The 18,624-nt window shown below is 46.0% G+C and overlaps 1 protein-coding gene across 4 annotated transcripts; it reads right to left on the bottom strand.

The window, feature by feature from the left end:
• Positions 1–155: 155 nt before the first annotated feature.
• On the bottom strand, positions 156–18,397 carry USP42 (ubiquitin specific peptidase 42). 4 transcript variants are annotated; one of them, XM_065031623.1, is made up of 18 exons: positions 18,226–18,397; positions 14,378–14,615; positions 13,415–13,615; positions 12,121–12,231; positions 11,861–11,963; positions 11,627–11,694; positions 11,393–11,463; positions 10,774–10,856; positions 9,484–9,595; positions 8,984–9,124; positions 8,686–8,786; positions 8,102–8,240; positions 6,713–7,447; positions 6,270–6,358; positions 4,165–5,637; positions 3,408–3,691; positions 2,884–2,963; positions 156–1,641 (listed from the first exon to the last, which is right to left on the bottom strand). In XM_065031623.1, exons 2-18 carry the CDS (start codon positions 14,604–14,606, stop codon positions 1,522–1,524), a joined length of 4,140 nt encoding a protein of 1,379 aa, XP_064887695.1. In that variant the 5' UTR covers positions 14,607–14,615; positions 18,226–18,397; the 3' UTR covers positions 156–1,521. The 4 variants fall into 4 exon arrangements, with proteins under 4 accessions (XP_064887695.1, XP_064887696.1, XP_064887697.1 ...); XM_065031624.1 differs by lacking the exon at positions 18,226–18,397 and adding an exon at positions 17,445–17,587; XM_065031625.1 differs by lacking the exon at positions 18,226–18,397 and adding an exon at positions 17,076–17,395.
• Positions 18,398–18,624: the final 227 nt, after the last annotated feature.

Raw genomic sequence — 18,624 nt, 5'->3', positions numbered from 1 at the left:
AGCCCCGTCCCTGCGGGACCCCCGGCCGCCGCGCGCCCCGCGCTCCAGCTCCTGTTCCACGCTTGCGCCGAGTTACTCGTCAGACAAAAGACAAGACACCGAATCCTGGAGCCGGAGGACAAAGGAGGAAAAAAAAGCCAGATACAGGAAAGGTATGTGGTTTCTTTGTCATGTTACTTTATGTAACTTCACATAACTGTTGCCATAGGAACATTATGCAGGGTACACTTATGGTTTGGCTTTATGATGTTCTCCATGTACCAAAATATTACTTTAAGTATTTAGTAAAACATTAACCTTGCTCCTTTCTTTCTTTAGTGTCACACACACAGTAAAAAGCTACTGCTGAGCTTCCAACCTGGTGCCGGGTTTTGGAAGCGCTTAACGCCAAAGGAGAAAGCCTTCTGCACTCTGGTCGAGGCAGCTGGAGTCCGAGTTACTGATCTTCCGGGTCACACCGGCAGCATCTTCTCACCTACCACCGAAAGGAAGATCTGATCTCGAGTATCACACTCTGAAAGCTGTCAATGCGCATGACATATTGCATGTTAAATAACTCAAGTAAACTCAAGTAAAAAATCCATTTTAACTTTGCTGTATTTATATACTATATAAATCTTACATGCTATATATTTACAGTGGGGCAAGTGCTTTTTTTAAAAAAACAAAGATCAAACTTTAGACATCTCTGAACAACACAGCTTGTATAAACCAGACAGATTATTCAGATGAACTGTATTTAATACAGGTTCCCCACTCATCTCCTGATGCAGGACCAGTGAATAATAAGTGCATCACAGTTTGATAGCATTTAATAATAAAAATAAAAATCACAGTATGAATTCGTCTGTAACTAGACACTTCAGAGACAAAACGGACAACCGAGACTTCAGACAAGTGACAGTATATTAAGAAAATGTAATAAAAACATATGGAAGAGTATACAAATAGTCTTGAGAGATACATTCAGAACTGCATATTCGTTGTTTCACAATGTTGAAAACCAGACGATTTTCTTCAGATCTTGAATATAACTCAAATGTGAAGTGGATTAGTTTCTAGTGTCAGACATCACAGAAAAAAGATGAAGCTCTTGCAAAACTCTAGTTATTGGAGAGCTTGTGAAATTTTAAATAAGTCTTTAAATTAAATATACAGACTGTCAGTTGCAGTTTTTATAGTTCCTGGTTGCTCGTGCACCAGATGTCAAACTTGGAGTAACGTTACATGAATAACATAAAGTCAACCTGAGTCTGTAATTAAGCAGCATTTGAGATGGTCTATTCCAGGGCATTATCTCACATCGGTGAGATGTTTGTGTGGTAATTTACAATGTTCAGCAGTTGTAAAAAGTTTCCACCCTTTTGGATTAGAAGTATATTTTAAAAAAGAAAGTCTCAAGTTAAAAACTAAAAAAAAGTTCTTCCATGGTAAAATTCTGTACAGAAATGTTAAGCACCACTTATGACTGGATTTTGTCTTGATGGTAATTGTTTTGATAATGAACGTGAAGTGTGATGGTCAGTACTGGTAATGTTGGGTTGGGTGGTAAAAGGCGGTAGGTGTCGATGGCAGAGGGTTGCTGGGTTTGGTGGTCGCTGTGGCTGGAGCAGTGAAGGTTTCCGTCAGCGAGCTCCGCACCTGGAACACAAAGGGAAGCGCCGTCACTCTGGGACCCCGAGCGGCGCGGAGCACAGAGCGCGGGGGGTCGGGCTCTGCCGCGCCGCGGGACCCCACCTTTAACCCGGCCCCATCCCGGTTCTGTACAGGGCGCGAAGCCAAAGCCACCTGCTTCACGGGCAAACAGACCTTCGGCAGGTTAAACTGAGGTGAGGTTTGGCCTCGGCAGCGTCCCTGGCTTCCGCACCACCCTGCGGTCAGGCTGACCAACCTCACCCGCAGCACCAGCGACCTGCTGGCGCGCGCGTGGAGGAAGGCGGGGGGGGACCAGCTGCTCGACCTGCTGCCTCTCCCCCGCTCGCTGGGCTTTCCCTAAGTCACGCTGTCACTCAGCCCTTCTCAACCCTCTTGATTTGCTCAAAGGAACAAAGCCCTGGTGAAAAGGCACAAGCTAACGATTCCTTCTCAGTTTCACTAATCTGGCTCCAGCTCTTTGAGGGCGGTATCTTGAGATCAGATTCCGTCCTTCAGAAGAGCCTTCCAGAGACCGTTTTTTAAAACAAGATGGACCTTCCAGGAGATGAAGCTCATTAACACCCATGTTAAAGTTCTCCAGACCTGAACGAGCCACGTTCCAGCACATCCAGGGGGGCCGGCGCTGCATTAACGGCCGAACAGCCCGTCCCGCGTGGCCAGTGGTCACGGCACAAGACGACCGCGGCCTCCTGCCCGGAAGCAGCCGCGTTTGCCGCCTGCTGGCCGGAGCCCGCGAGCCCAGGCCGTGCTGGAGCAGCTGCATCTCTGCTCCGTGCAACGAGGATCATCTTGACATCGCTAGCATCAAGAAGTCTGTTTTTGCACAAAGAGTCTCTGAAAGACCTCGGCACATGTTGTCAAATTTGATTTTAGATGTTGAATTTGTTGCAGTGTGCAATCTTCTTCAGTGCGTAACTCTAAAGCTAATTAATTTAAACCATATTATCTACTAGGAGCCCATGGCTGGACCATGACAAGCAATAGCAGAGATTTCAGTGTAAATTCAGTCAGGAACTCAAGTTTGTATTTAGGTTTTTTTTTATAAGAGGCACCAAACTGACTTTTTAAATATTAAAAATGGGGAAAATGGTTTCATCAGTCCACTTGTCTGTATTTCTAAGCCTATACTAACAGAAAAACAAACGCACGCCAAAACAGAAAACAACACAAACCACACCAACGGAAAACAAACCCCCAGGTAAGTGAAAGAGCAGGAGTTTAACGTACTCTCCAGGTGTTAAATTGCAAAGCGTCGTCTGCAGGGTCAAGGACTGTGAATTCAGCGTGCTCAGAAGGCAGATCTGCGTCTGAAAAACAACGTTTCGGTGTTACCACCCCCTTCTGTTGCTGTGAGTGACGCTGTTTGGGTGGGAAACAGCCGAACGGGGCGTTGATTTGCTCGGGGTGTCCGCGCGGCAGCTCCGCCCGTGCAGCTGCCGACCCGCCGCGCGCGCTCGCGGGACTGAGCGCCGCCAGGCAGCTGCAGCTCTCCCGCTTGTTTGCCGCTTCACCACCAGATCAAATTAAAGTTACTTGCCCTTCAACCCCTTTGCAGTTCTATTTCAGACTTCCTTGCTTAGCAGCGATTTAAAAAAGGAGAAAAACCTCACTACTTTTTTTGAACTATTGATGCAGACTGTTCAGAAGCCACGAGATGAAGCAGAGCTTTAAGCTCACAAGCATGTGAAGCTGTTTTACGTAACAGTGCGTATGCGGATGAAAAGGAGTCCTGCAGGCACGCGGCTGCTTACCTGTCGGGCCCTCGGCCGGGAGGGCGCTGCGGCGCTCGCCTTCCCCGGCGCGGGCGCTCCCCTCGCAGGGCTGCTGGCTGCCCTGGCCGCCGTACTGCTCACGGAAGTAACTGCCCGGAGGACTGGAGTCTTCCTTCTTCTCCCGGGTTTTCTTCTGGAAATGGGGATCTAAATATTCCAAGTAGCCTTTCAGTTTCCTGATGTGTTTCTTCTTTTTCTTCTTTTTCTTGTGTTTGTGATTGTCGTTGTCAAAGCGGAGCACAGAGAAATCCAGATCATAGAGTCTGAGGGAGACATGCAAGTTAAAAACAGAAAAACAGATATAGCACTTGATGCACATAGGAAACGTTATTTATTTTACCGCGGGTGAGGACTTGCAGCATGTCGGCTATTTTGCGGTAGTTTCTGCACTTTAGCTGCAGCAAATGTGAGACCTCAGACTGAAGGACACGGGGTCCCGGTTTGTACACAAATTATTAACAGGAGCTACTGGTGGAATATGTGGAATTACAAGAATTTGTTGTAGCCCAATGAGGACGGTGTGCAGATGTGACTCTAACTACATGGCCCAGATCGAGTGCTCTAACACAATTCAGCAATCTTTCCTGTCTTCACTCGACTCACCTAATGACATGACTGATCCCTGGTGACATTGTGCAACAGAAATAACTTAGAAACAATGAAAACAAGGCAGACATGAGAAACACCCAGAAAAGAATTAGGAAAAACTGTCGATGATGCTGGAGTCCTTGCTTACTTGTCATCCTTCTCTCGGTGTTTATCTTTGGACTTCTTTTTCTTCTTGACCTTCTTGTATTTTTTGGTTCTTTGGTCATCCACCCTGCGGCACTTCCTCTGGGTGTCGCCGCCGCCCTCCGCGGGGCTGGGCCGTCTCTTGCCGGCCCGGGGCTTCTCCTTCTCCCGGCACAGGTCCTGGGGGGCGGGCGCGCGCCTGTCCCGGGGGTGTTTCGGGGGCTGCTGCGGGGGTGCTGAGCCGTGGTACGGGTTTGCCCGGTGGCCGCTGCAGTGGGGGGCGTCGTCCCCTCGGGCCAGCGCGCCGTGGGCCCAGCGGCTCTTGCCCTGGTAATCCTGGTGCGACCGGCTGTTGAACGCCTGACTCGATTTGTCAAAGTCTTTATCGCAGTAAGAGGACCTTCTCTCTCTACCGTCTCTCGCTCCATGAGACGAATAATAATCGTTGTAGTATCTGCATTTTTCCCATCTCCGCGGTTGGTCTTGATAGTATCTTTCTCTGCTCCAAGTTCTCTCTCCTTTGGAATAATAATACCTATTCCGCTCTTGTTCTGTTCTTTCTCTGCTTCGGGATCTATAACGAGAATATTTTCCTGAGCTTTTGCCATTATTTGGACTGTTTCTTTCGTTGTGGGAAGATCTGTACTTGCTCTCATTGCAATACTCTTGCTTATGGCGGTTTTGCCTATTTGTTTCCACGCTGCGAGAGCACCTCCTCTTGTGGGAATGGTCATCTGCTTTGCCTCGGGTTTGCTTCTCCTTCTCCCTCTCTTCGGTGTCCGAGTACTCTCTCTTCTTCCGGTAGTGCTCTTTGTCAGTTTTTTTAGAGTCATATATTTTTTTCTTATACTTTTTCCTATGTTTATCTTCTTCACATTTTTTATTACCCAGTCCCTCATTTCCTCTAGAAAATTGACTCTCCAAAACTTTATCGAGCTTCGTAATGGAGGAGTCATTGACAGGTGGTACCTCCACGTAGTTGTTAGAAATGTCCTTTGTGTCTTGGCATTTTTCTGTAATATCTAGAGATGCAAGTTTTTTAGAACTACATTCAATGTCAGACTTGATAGAGGAAGTTTGCCCTAATTTCTCTTCGCTCTCAGGAGACCCCCTGATGTACAAGGGATTTTCTTTTGAAACGAGCTCGGGTTCTTTTGATCTTCTTGGTTTGTCTTTGTCTCGAGGGTCTCCAGACTCACACTGACCAAGGAATTCATCTGCTGCATCCACGGATTTTTTTCTAACCTTATGTTGACCGTTGATGTTGGGATGCGCGTTGTCAGCTCTTGGTATAATACTTTCAGTAACATCTTCTTTGGCAGCAGTGGTTTCAGAGTTTGGTTGAGTGAGAAGATTCTCAACCTCAGGCCTAAAGGCAGAAGGAACTTTCCTGTTTTCTTCATAGGAAAACAGTGCTTCCATGACTACAGTTTCCATAAGAGCATCATTCTCAGAAGACTTCAGAGGTCCAGGGACACTGCACAAAATAAACACACATTTTTCACTGCAAAAAGTCCATCTGAAAGATGAATGTTAGGAGGAAAATCCCCTTAAGTAAAAAAATTGGTGGCTATTGGAAAACTCTGAAAGACATTCCCTTTAGAACCCTCAGTCTTCCTCAGCTCCTAGAGAATGTGGGGTTTTAATCTTGATTCTGCAAGTACTGCGTTAAAACCCCCCCACCAGACGTATCTGGCTCCCTCCCCCTGCTGTTCCGAAGCACATCGACAGCCAACACCGCTGTCTGCTCTGCCCCAGCCAGGAAAACGTAAACACCGAGACCTCCCTCTCTCTAAAAGGGGAAAGCAGATGGTGGGAATTTATATTCACACATCCTAAGATGGAAAAAAAGACGGATAGAAAAAGCATTACAGACAACAGGAAGAAAAAAAGAACGTTCTATAAAGAAACAGGAGCTCTCCAGGAGGCATCCACCTGCATTTAATATCAGCATAACACGTGCTCAGTGCTGATGTTTGCAACACTAGATGTACAGTGTGGAATTCTCTGGACTGATTTAAGTGTCTTCCCATGAACTAGTATTATTAGACAGGTAAAACGATGATAAACTTGCATGGGATCTTGTTTTAAGCAGAGTACTCCGTTTACCTTATTTCTTCTGACAAGTTGTTCAGCTGGCTATAGGTAAGTGATTCTAAGATTATGTCTTGAGGAACTGGTGACAGAGCTACCGGCATCTACAATTAAAGTGCAGAAGTTAACAGACAGGAAAAAGTATTAGTTTTAGTACAAAACTACTGTTCGCAAAATTCCTACATCAGGTGTAGATCCGTTTGAGTTATACGCGCCATCCCCGTTTTACACAGCATCCCGCTCACCCCACCCCCAAATACATTTACGAAATGTATGAAGTATTATCTCAGCTGAACTTCTCTTAAGCCGACATGTGAGCTCAGCAAATTCTAATGGGATAATAGGACAAAGTGTTACGATGAAACCTGTGCTGTGCGTTTTCTTGGTATTTCACATGAACTGGGAACATTATAATGCGCCTGAATACCCAATAAATCATAGGTGTGGAATTCACTCACTGTTTCAAGCAGTCCATTTGTTTTAGAGAAGAAAATCTCTGAAGGTTTAACAGGTGGGACTTGGCAAGTTGAATCATTAAGTTTCAGTCCATTTTCTTTAGATTCCTTATCTAAACTAATAGCACCATTTACTGAATCATTTTTTGGCAGATCTTGTGGGCATCTTTCTTCTTCGGTGTTGGGACAGGAAGAATGGGAATTCTGCAATGTACGGACCACCTTTCCGATCAGAAGTCCATTAGAAGATATTAGGCTGCAATTCCTTTTGAACAAGCCCTTCGAGTCCTCAGGTTTTCCCGAGGATTCTGCGCTGTACGGGACGGCGTTATCCGAGCCCAGGTTGGGATTTCCGTTCACTGTTGGCTCAACAAACATTTCATCGGGAACTTCTGGCTTGGAAATGTTAGTAGCAACGGACACAGTAGATGCGTTTGAGGTAGACTCGGCTGCGGAGGAATTTGTGATGGTGGAAGAAGGAGCGGGCTTGCTCGGGTCCTCGTCCTCCGCAGCGCTGCTAAGACAGCTGGGTTGTGACACAGTCTGACGTGCAGGTAACTTGTTGTGAATACTGATAGTGATCTTCTGGCTTTTCGACGGGTCGGCCATCGCGGGCCTGGTGATGGCCCAGTTCTGCACACAGGCCGTGGGCGGAGCGGAGGACGGTCTTTTCAGGGTGACCCCCACGGTATTCGGATCCTCTTTCAGGGGTCCGTTCCCATTTAAACGATTTGAATTCTGTATTTAAAAAGAGATTTCAAGATGGATATGTGCAAACGCACAGCATTTAAAGTTTAAAAACATGAAATTCTACTAAATGTTTCTACAAATTGCCACAACACCTACGAAAACACCGCCCTCTAAATACAAATGTGAGTCCAACAAGCGTGCTTAACTCCTGCTTTTGCTTTACTGCACACTGGTATCAGATGAGCATAACTTTTAAAACCCACTCAAACAAGTTAACATTGACTAAAGCTATTCTCAAACATGTTTATTTTCCCCTTTAAACGTTCCCTGAAAACACTGGAATAATTGTTCTGGTGTGCAGGAATAAGACAATTTGTTTTCACTGTCTCAGCTACAGTTACACTCATTGGGGAGATTTTTTTTTAATTATTTAAGCATTAGTAGGCTACTTCAATTGTCTCAAAAGCGTGGTGCTCAGTACTTCCGAAAGCTGAACCGGGAGTACAGAAGTGAAGCAGCATGGCGGCACAATTTGGGATTACCCACTGTAGGAATACGGTGGCTGTCGCGCAGGGCCGTGGAGAAAGCTGCAGCGTGGGAGGGAAAATACAACTCGGATGCTAGAAAATAACAACGAAAACCCCACACCAAACCCAAAACCCACTATCAATTTGGCGCCATTATCTGACACCCTCAGATTACCTTAATCATATGAGGAGGAAGTCGTGGTCCCATAAATCCGGCCTGTTTACTATTAGCCCCCCGCTGACCGAGGAACGGACGGGGATAAGACGGAGCTGGTAAATAAAACGCGCGTTCTCCGAGGGTCAGATCGTAGCGCCTGGGAAAAGAGCAGTGATCTGAATCTAGAGTTTTTCTTTCAGCCTATTCGCGATTAAACCTCATCCTATAATTTTACAGGAACAGTTTATAAGACACAGAAGACACATAAGGAAGCCTTAACTAAGACTACAAGCTGAAAACTAGATAACGGTCTTCCTACAATGACTATCCTTTCCAGAGCAATAGCTCATCCTTACACCATCTAGGGCCTGAAGGTCTCCTCTTTTCTACATCAGCCAGCTGCAGAGAGCACACACATAGCAATTCACACAAGCGCAGCAGTTTAAGGCCCAGCAATGACAGATAATAAATGACAGGGGGAATTTCAGGTTATAGAGATAACGATCTTTTCCTAGGACAGGAAGAAAAACACTTGAAAATGAGACAAATACCAGTAACAGAAGAGTAAACATATTCTGAACACATTTAGTTTTTGTTATTACCTGATATAAAAAAGTACATAAGCTTGCTGAGTGAGAACTGTTTTGATATCAGAAAGTTCTACTGATGCATCATTCATTCTATACCAAAGTCCGTTACCAGCCTGCAAATAAAGACAATTACATCTTTACAGGAATTGCATGTTTTCCAAATGACATCACACATAGAACGCTACAGAGCAAAACAAATCGGACAAATCATACAGTGCAACTTTTCCCCTAAAAACGGCGGCTACCAGTGAGATTTTAATGTCCTGGTCAGCACAGATCCTCCCCTGCTAGAAATCAAGCTGGTATCTACCTTTATGAAACAGAGATAGTGTCCTGCATTGCAGTTGAAGCCACTATGTACAAGAACTGCATATAACGCATAGATGAGTGGTTCTCCTATTGATTGGGACATATATGCTCGAAGATCCAAATATTCAGGATATTTTACGTCCTAAAGAGAAACCAAGAAGATTCAAAAATTATCCTGAAATACTTCATAGGATGAGAAAAACACTTCTAAAAACACAGAATAGGATTATATGAAAATATATTTTTTCATTTAAAAATACTATTCTCATATACAACATTTAATAATTTAAATGGCAGAGAACTGTTTTCTACAGAATTAGCTCTTAACGAGCAAGGCATACTCTTACAGCCACCCATCAGTAAAAAAGAAAGAAGCAGCCATAGTTGCTATGTTGACTCTTCTTCGACTATAGTTATTGGTCTATAGTTACTGCTGCAAACATTAACAACTTTTAAATGAGTGTCCAAGATGACAATGTTACATGACAGCTGTAAATGTACCTTGTTGATCTTTCCACCTGTAAAATTTGCAAATCTTTTCAGTGATATTGTGAGAACATTGGAAGAACGATGTATCGTGTACCTCTTTGACGCCGGAACCATCTTTTTACACCTTAAAAACAAGCATAGACAAATGTTTAACAGCAGATTCTGTCCCCCCCCAAAAAAAGTCAAACAAACTTTAATCTCTCGCAGATGCTTATGCTATTTGAATGATACTTAGTTGCATAACATGTTTTTTCTTTTCATAAATCCATACACTGCATTTCAGGTTTGTTAACAGAGAGAAGATAGCAGGATATAAGAGGACAGCTCTACACAACAAAGAATAAAGCGTTTAGAACGTTATCTTTTGATGGCCAAACAAATGTCTGAACATGTATCTTCGTTGTGCCAAAAGATGAGGCTGCTCAACAACCCGGGGCCAAGCAGGACCAGGAATCTGGAGCTCATGGGGAGAGCGGGGCAAGGTGCCACATCTTGGTACACCACAGTGGCGATCTGAACTCGTTCTGGATACGTTCTTCCAGTTTTCTGCTGAAATGCAAATGTTAGATGTGGGACAAGAGAGCCCCGGTCTGCAGCACTACAAACTGCACATCATTTCCAAAATGGAAATGCCAATGCCAATGGAAGGAAATTGTCATTCTGCATGAGGGTGACATTGGACAGTGGTAAATCTTCATGTTCTGATCATGTTTGATCAGCATGCAGAACATCGGAACTCCATCTGCTTTCACTAAGCACCGGTTCGGTTTACGGGGGCTCATCTCAAACAACTGTAGTCCACAGGTTTTACAGTTCAAGAACACGAGACGCTGTTCGACGAGCCAGCAGGAGCTGCTGATGGTGATTATCACTGAGTCTGTGCACGTTCACCGAGACCCAATCTCGCTTTGTTCCACCGTCAGGAAGCCGATGTTGCACTCCAGCTCACCACCGCTCGCCGGACCTGTCCGACTTGTGGCCACGTGAATGCTGCCCCGTGCAGATCCACGCTCAGGAAGGCTGACAAGCGCCAGCGCGGACAACAAGTCTAATGTGAGCTCATGGCCACGATGCTTACACTTCCGAACATTCAAACAGCAACACTAAAACTACTCTCCCAGAAACAAATGTATTCTTTTCCAAGCTTTGAATTATTTCAGTGTATTAGCTGTATAAACAAAACTAAATGAAAGAACAGAGAGTTGTGTCTCATCTTATTTCTAAACAAAGTCAAAAGATAACTTATGACCACGCCATGCAACACACTATCTTGTATTAAGATGGAATTAGAGATAATCTTACTTGCTGCACTTGTAACTATTTTCACCATCCAATTGTTCCGGTTTCACAAACTGTTCTAGCGCGCGGGTGACAGACGTAACTGCCTGCATGAATAAGAAAGGAGAGCACAAGGGCACTGAAAATGCAAAGTTCTGAACACTTACTAGTAGTTTAGGAGAAAACCTTGCTAGTTCATACTTCAGTGACCTGCTGTGAACCAGCAATTACTATGAAGGAGGCAGAAACAGAAACACTGAACATTTCCCTCATTTGAAAATTATTCTACTCCAAATTAATAAATTTTGCAATACCACAGACAGCATCTGCAGTATGCTTTGGCATCAGCACTGAGAACAATCAAACCCATCAGTCTAACAATAGATGTATACTGAAGTAGAATAATCAAGAAAAATGACAGTATGGTTGTTTGCATAGATATAACTATTATTTTTCCAGCTTAAATCCAATGCAAACATGGAGACCATTTACAAGGCTTCCACAAAAGAACAATGTGAAATCCACTCTCATCCACCACCAAGCTCCTTTGTTTTAACAGTATACGCTCTCCAGTAAAATGAGCTTATTTTAGAAAGCTCTACAAGTCTCTGGACATCTCGACCCATATTCACAAACGTCTTACCTTTATGTCCAAAGTAATATCGAGGAATGGCTCGTACGTATCTGAAACTGCTTTGCAGTTCAAGCACTTCACTGGAATCAAAATACAAATGCTTAACAATATGCAAAGGAGACTAAATGTGCAAATTTAAACTATTAACCTGTATTACTTTAGTCAAACTACACACTCCTTTGCTACGGACAGACAAAAAGACATAGACGAGTTTCAAAGAACAGTAAGATTTTTAAAAAGTACCTCGGGATCTTAGATATCCTCCAAATATTTGATAAATAAGTGTGGTGGCTTGAGAAGATCTGTCTAATCTGGAAATAAATGACAGTCACACGTCAGAAGATTGAAGGCACAGAGTTACCTCTTCAAACAGTTTTCTTTTTATAAAAACCAGGGACACAATTTTAATTTATGAGAGTAAATAAAGGAATAAAAAGGGGCTAGGGAACATTTTCAAGTTAATCTGTTTAGGCTTACTTGTTGCTTCCATTCAAACAGGCTTTCTGCAAAGCATCAACAGTGAAGCATAAGAATTCATGTGCATCCTCTTGACTGCCAAAATGGAAATGTTTTCCTATTCCTAATAAATGAGAAAGTTGTTATATTTACCTCATAAAATGAAAAAAGCTTGTGTTTCTAAACTCTCTCTTCTTTAAAGTATGAAAATCATTTATATGCAAAGAATTATTTGAATAATTAAAAAACACCAGAAATTAACACGGTCTGAAATGACTCACTTTTAAGGCCATTGATAACGGATGTAGGTTTGATGGCATTATTAGAGCAACACAGGACCTGATTAATGTGAGTTTCCATAGTGCACATCATACAAAATCCTTCTACGTGACCTGAGGAGCGAAAGAAAGCATCCCAGTTTAGTAAACACACATTGCCACAAAACACCTTCACGCTACAGGCACAACGTCCACTCTCTACGCTGCATTCTCTTCTCCTAAGGTGTCAGTACCCCAACACTTCTGTGACACTTTATTAAGCAGAACCGTATAGAACTGTCAATTAATTCTGTATTAAAGTGCATTTCCCTATGAGACATGTAAGTAACTGCTGCAATGTCATTTTTTTGCAGTCTGACAGGAACGTGAACTCCACAGCCTGCAGAATATATGAGGAAACAATATCGACACTGATGATACAGCACGAAGAGCAAATGTGTGTTATTTTCAGCACGCTGCTGTTAGGTGAGCTACACGACACGGGGCTAAGGATCCTCTGGGAGAACGGAAAGATTAAAGTAACGTATGTATTCGTATTTCTGCCCTCCTTTTGGCAACAGGATTCTTAACTGATAATTTTTATATATGGCAAGAACACACAGTTAAATTTCTAGGAATAAATACTAAAATACCAGACTAGAAAGCACACAGCTCTCTCTGTAAAAATACATATAGATGGATTTGAAAAGAAGCTCCTAGGCTTAAATAAATTCAAATATAAAAATATAAATCAAAGAACACAAATTTAAGGGTTTAAAACATAGAAAATCCTATTTAGAATAAGATCAGCCTAAATTTTAATTAAGTCGCACACAAATTTCTATTTGAGTTTATAAAATATTAGCTCATGGTGCTTTCTGGGGTGCGTTTTTCTAAGGGCTCACCAGCGAACACACCATTTTCCACAGTATTCGCGCACTGCAGTATCTAGGCTGCGAACACCAAGAATCCATGACGTCAACATGCTAAACTTTTCCGCCTTTCTACCAGCAGGAAACCCAAACGCCAAACGTTCTTCAAACGTCTTACTTTACGATGCACTTCATTATTCACGTGAAGCAAGAAATTACCCTTTTTTGAAGTTTTACTATGGTGCATTAAATGAATAAACACACTTTATATGCTATTCTGAGCCTCCTCTTAATGTAATCATAGAATCATTTAGGCTGGAAAACCGTTAAGATCACGATCAAAGCCAGCGTCTACGGATCAGGGACAAGCAAGAGGGTTTTTCCAGGCACGGGGGTTCTCTGCGGTTGGGAGCCGCCCCACGGCCCGGCGAGGGGAGCGCACTCACATGACTGCGTGTGCTCCAGCGAGAGCATGTAATTGGCGAGAGGAGGCGTGTAGGTCAGACACTGCAGCGTGGAGTTCAGGAAACACGTGTTGCCGAGGTTCTGCAGCCCGACTCCGACACTTTGCGTTTGTTGCCAATCCATACAGATTTTCTCAGGTGGAAAAAGAATCCTTTGTGGCGGGGCAATTCCGTCATTAACAACTGCAAGAACATTATATTTTAAATACATGTATTGGTTTTGCTTTAAAAAAAGGATAATCAAAAAGTAGCATTCCGCAGGAGCACCCAGAAGAGCCAGCTATACGCCAAACCACAAACCACACAACACTGCCACTCGAATTTGCTGGTAAACATACTGTTTTGGACAATAGTTTATTCAGCTTCTAACGCAAGACAAACTACCACTCTGATTTAAGAAGTTTTGCCAGGTTTCTTTCCAACTATAGTCTTTAAGCTGGTTATTAGTTGAGTTTTTTTCCTCATTGCAACTTAAACCACAATCTTAACTTTGTAATTATACAGTAATAAATATAAGAACTAAGACAGAAAAATAAGCAAGTAACTAGCACAGAAGGTAACCTTACAGAGTCAGATCTCTCCCTGAGCAGTGTTACCATTCAAAGACTTGTGAATAATGGAAGCCTTGAAGAGCAATGGTAACATGTACTTTTCTCTGCAGAACAGAAAAGACCTGGATAAGTCTGTGTATCACAAAAAGCTCCCCATAATTGATTGGAAATAGATCAAAAGTAAGTTACAAATAGACTGTAAATAGAGAAAGCTCAGTTTTGCAACACCAGTCCCTTCAGTTGCCTTAGAGGACTCATAAAATCGAAGTCCACTACTGAAATCTTTATTCGTGACAGTCCCATTTTATAGCATTGCAACGAGTAAGAACTGCATTCTCTACTTCTGTCCTGCTTCGCTTTTAAGAAGAAGGGGGAGGACAGAAGCAGCACTTACCTAGATCTCTTTGGGCAAAAGGCTTAGACTTCTGAGATGATCTACAATAAATAGCACCTCCGGGTCCTTTGTCCACAGAGACTTTGTTTGGATCTTCTGCAGGTGGTACCCGGCCCAAATTTGCGGTGCGTGATGTCATTTTCTTAGTACGGGGTTTCTTAGATTTGTCAGACCGCCTCGATGACGATTTTTTAGATTTTGAAGATTTTGTCTTGTTAACTATGGTCATTGTTCATATCTGCAAGAGAGGCAAAAGTTCTGGTTGACAGAAGAACGTCAAGAAGCGTTCCAGAAAGAAAAGGAGAGACCCTGTCTCTTGGTCCCAAAGAAATAACACAAAAAACTAAAAAGCTGATAAGAATGATGATAAAACAAAACAACCACAAATCCACAAAACCAACCCGAAACTAAACATGCAAAGTGGAATTTTCCATCAGAACTGTTATCAATATTCCTTTTTACTTCTGCAGAGCTGGTGACTGATGACACTTCTCACACTTTGACAGGGTTTTAATCCGTCACAGTCATAAAGACCTTTTTTGCTGTCTGTTTAAGGAGCTGTGAGCAGTGGCACGTCCAGGTGCCGGCCCGTTGAGATCCAGAAGGAGGGGATGGGATACAGCTCTGAGCAATCTTGGGAAAGGAGAGCAAGAAAACATTGATAAATTTATTTCCATCTGGGTTTATTCTGCCCCTCCAAGAAATACTTGTTTGGGTACAATTTTGGCAGCAGTACTTGTGGTATTTTGCACCAATCACATTTATAACTCGTATTATCAGCCAAAAAGTTGAATCAAAAAGCATCTTTTTCAGTTCTGCTTATGTAAAGTTGTACGCTTTTCCCTGGCAAAACAACAGAGGAATGTAAGCTATAAAAAGGAAGTGCTAAACATAAAAGAAAGCAAAACAAACCCTCAGCCCTCAAGGACAAATGCGATAACTGACATTAAGTCCTGTTTAAAATGCTGATTAGGTTTCAAGATTGTACCTCTTTAAATATGTGTAATTGTGTGTGCACAGTAAGCCGCTGAATGATCAATTATCAATTTCTATATGTAAATTTTTCCTCCTGTGTTACCATAGCACGTAGGGCCCTTTTTAAGTTTGGGGAAACCATAAACTTAACTGAGGATTTAAAGCAGCTTTGTTATACTGAAGCAACTGAGAGAACAAAGCATAAAGCAGTTTCAGATTTACGGCACAACTTGATTGCTATTGATAAAACTTAAGGTAGATTAAACAATGCACAGTAAATTAGAGAACTTCTAGTCTCACAAATGACAAATTATGTGCAAAGCCTCTAATTAGATCTTTTTCCCTTTAAATTTTCAATTTAAAATCCACTCTATACTCATTTTCCATTTCTCAGACGACAATACACAAAGCTGGAAGATTCCCCCATTTTCCTGACAGATGAAGACATCCTCGTCCCTTTGGAAAGAGCCACTCTTCCAATTGCAGACACCGGTGGCATCTCCACTTCCCAACTGAAGGGAAACTGTTTCCACAACATATTTAAAGCACGTTTGCAGGGCAAAAAACCAGAATCAAGAGTGTGGTGAGCGGCAAACAGAAGAATATTATCACAAAAAATCTTGAGCATTATATTGGCCAATAAGGTAAGCCCTATGTATTTTTTAATCTATTTTTGACAACTGAGGGATACAGTACCAGATATCCAGCACCATCCACAGCAAATATCAACGCTAGCAAGAATATATCAGATCCGCCACTTTTTCAAAATACGTCAATATTTGGACATAACTTCTCTTTGACAAAGTGGTACAAAAAATATAAACACTGGTATGTTTTCCTCACTCGTTCAACATACACACAAATCCCGTTCCGATACCGCTGCTGGACGTGACTTTCCGTTGCCATGTGCATGGAGTGCCGTCTCCCTGTGAGGATGTCACAATAGACTTCTCACTATGACGCTGAAAAGTTACTGCCCTTCCACTGGGGCTTTGCACCAGCGCTGGTTGGATTTTTTCAGCTACGACTTGGTCCTCAATATGTATATGGGGTCTCCACTTTGCACACAATAAATCACAGCTCAGGAAGATTTCATACAAGATCCCATTCACAAAACTGTGTTTAACCAGGAAGTAGTGATTATGCATTTGTCTCATTACAAACCAAACATTCTCAGCAGTCACTGCAAAAAAAAAAACCCAAACGGACGTGCACAAATATACCTATGTAGAAATAAGCAGCAATAGAAAACTACTATGGCATAGATATGAAGACCAGGCATGTTTCCATCTGTAAATTACAAACTACACTTCCACACCACAACACTACTGTAAGCAAAAAGAACAAACCAAAACACAAAACTAAAGGAAATGCACACACGCTGCACTAGTTTCGCTTTCATTGAAAAAACAACCCAGCCACCAAGCCGGGACACGCGAAATTAATCATCACTTTGCCCTTAATTGGAAGCCAATTATGTACGTGAAGTACAGAATAACTTTACATATTCCTTGCCCCGGTGAGCGGCCGCTTCCCGGTGCGGGCTGTTCTGGCGGCGGCGCCGGGGGGGAGCGGCCCGGCACCGCACCCCGGCACCGCACCCCGGCACCGCACCCCGGGCCGCCCCGCGTTCCGCCGGACTCCGAACCGCCCTGCGTCCTTCAACGCCTCCTAAGAGCCCTGTTTAAAATCAAACCGTCCGCCTCCGACGCCCTTTCATTACCGGTGCTGAGCGGGGAGCGCCAACTCGGTCACGCTCTGCTCTGCCTCTCTGAAGCGCCGTGGCTCTGGAGGAGGCTCCGGCAGCCCCCGGCGCCCGGCGGCTTTGGCGTGCGGGCACAGCCCGCCTGCACGCAACATGTCCGCGCTCGGGAGCGGCGAGAGCCCGAAGACACACACACACGAAAGAAAACCGACCCCCACGCGCAGGCGAGGGGGCCGGGAAACGGCTCTGAGGGCGCCCCCGCTTCCCCGCGCCTCGCCCTTCTCCCGCCAACTCACACGCCGACACAGCCCCGCGGCTCCCGGCCCAGCCGGGGGCAGGCCTAGCGGCGCGCCGGGCCGCCCCAGCGCCCGCCCTCCCCATCTTCACCTTTCCGGGCCCGAGCCCGCGCCCGCGCCTTCCAGACCGTCCGGGGGCAGGTCCGCGACAGGCAGCGCCCAACGGCGACTCCGTGCCCATGGCAACGCGGCGGGGGGGGGGGGGATTCGGCGCTGCGGGCGGGGGAAGGGGAGACGAATCGAACCCGGACCCTCCGAGCGGGAGGCGGCAGGCCCCGCGGGGAGCCGCCGCCTCGCCGAGCGGGGAACAACGCCGCGCCTGGCGGGGAACAACGCCGCTCCCACCGCGGGACTCGGGGCGATGGCGAGGCGGCCGCCCTCCCGCCGGCACCGGGACGCAGGGAAGCAACGCCGAGTCTCCGCTCCGGCAGCAGGAGAAGGGAGCGGCAGGCGGGCGCCGGCGGGAACACGGCCCCTATAACAGAGGCGGCAGGCGCGGAGCGGTGGCATCGCGCCGGGAGGGGGCCGGTCCCGCCGGCCCAGGGGGTGGCGGCGGCGGCGGGGCTGGGTCCCTCCGCCGCGTGCTGGGGACGGCGCCCCGCCCCGCCCGGGGGTCCCACCCCCTCCGGCTGCCCGCCAGCCAGGAGGGCAGCGGCCGAGCGCCCGGCCGGCGCCCCGGCGGGGTGGGCAGGGCTGGGCTGGGCTGAGCCGGCTGCTCCCGCCGGTCGCTTTCCCTTCCCTTCCCTTCCCTTCCCGTTCCCGGGCCGGCCCCTCCCCCCGGCCCATTGATTTCCAGGCAGGGAGACGCACGCGGCGCTGCCGGGCTCAGCCAGGCCGCCGCCAGGCCCGACTCTGCTCCCCAGCCCCATTACCTGGCTCGGCCCCGCTTGACTCGGCGCTGCCGGGTCCCCCTCGCCGCAGCCCCCGCCTCAGCCCGGCCCGCTCCGCCTACTGTTACAGCCCGTCGGGGAACAATGACGTCCCTCCGCCGGCCTCTTGCATCCGGGGCCCGGCGCCGGCCGGGCAAGCGGGCGGGGGGAGGAAAGGAGGCGGCGGCGGCGGCGGGGGGAGAAGCGAGCTCCTCCGGGTCACACGGGGACCAGCACCGCCCCTGTGCCGCTGCCGGGAGCCGCTAGAGGGGGCTCCGCGACCCCCGGTCAGGGCCAGGGGCCGAAGAGGCTGCGACGAGCCGGCTCCCGCGGAGCTGAGGGGGCGGCGCGGGCCCGGGGCCTCGCCGGGCGCTTGGCGGGCGATGCGAGGAGCCGCGGCCC

The sequence above is a fragment of the Columba livia genome, chromosome 15, assembly GCF_036013475.1.
Source record: "Columba livia isolate bColLiv1 breed racing homer chromosome 15, bColLiv1.pat.W.v2, whole genome shotgun sequence".
In the NCBI taxonomy this organism is placed as follows: Eukaryota; Metazoa; Chordata; class Aves; order Columbiformes; family Columbidae; genus Columba; species Columba livia.
Note: the sequence above shows the minus strand (reverse complement) of the source record. Positions and strands in the feature narration are given on the sequence as shown.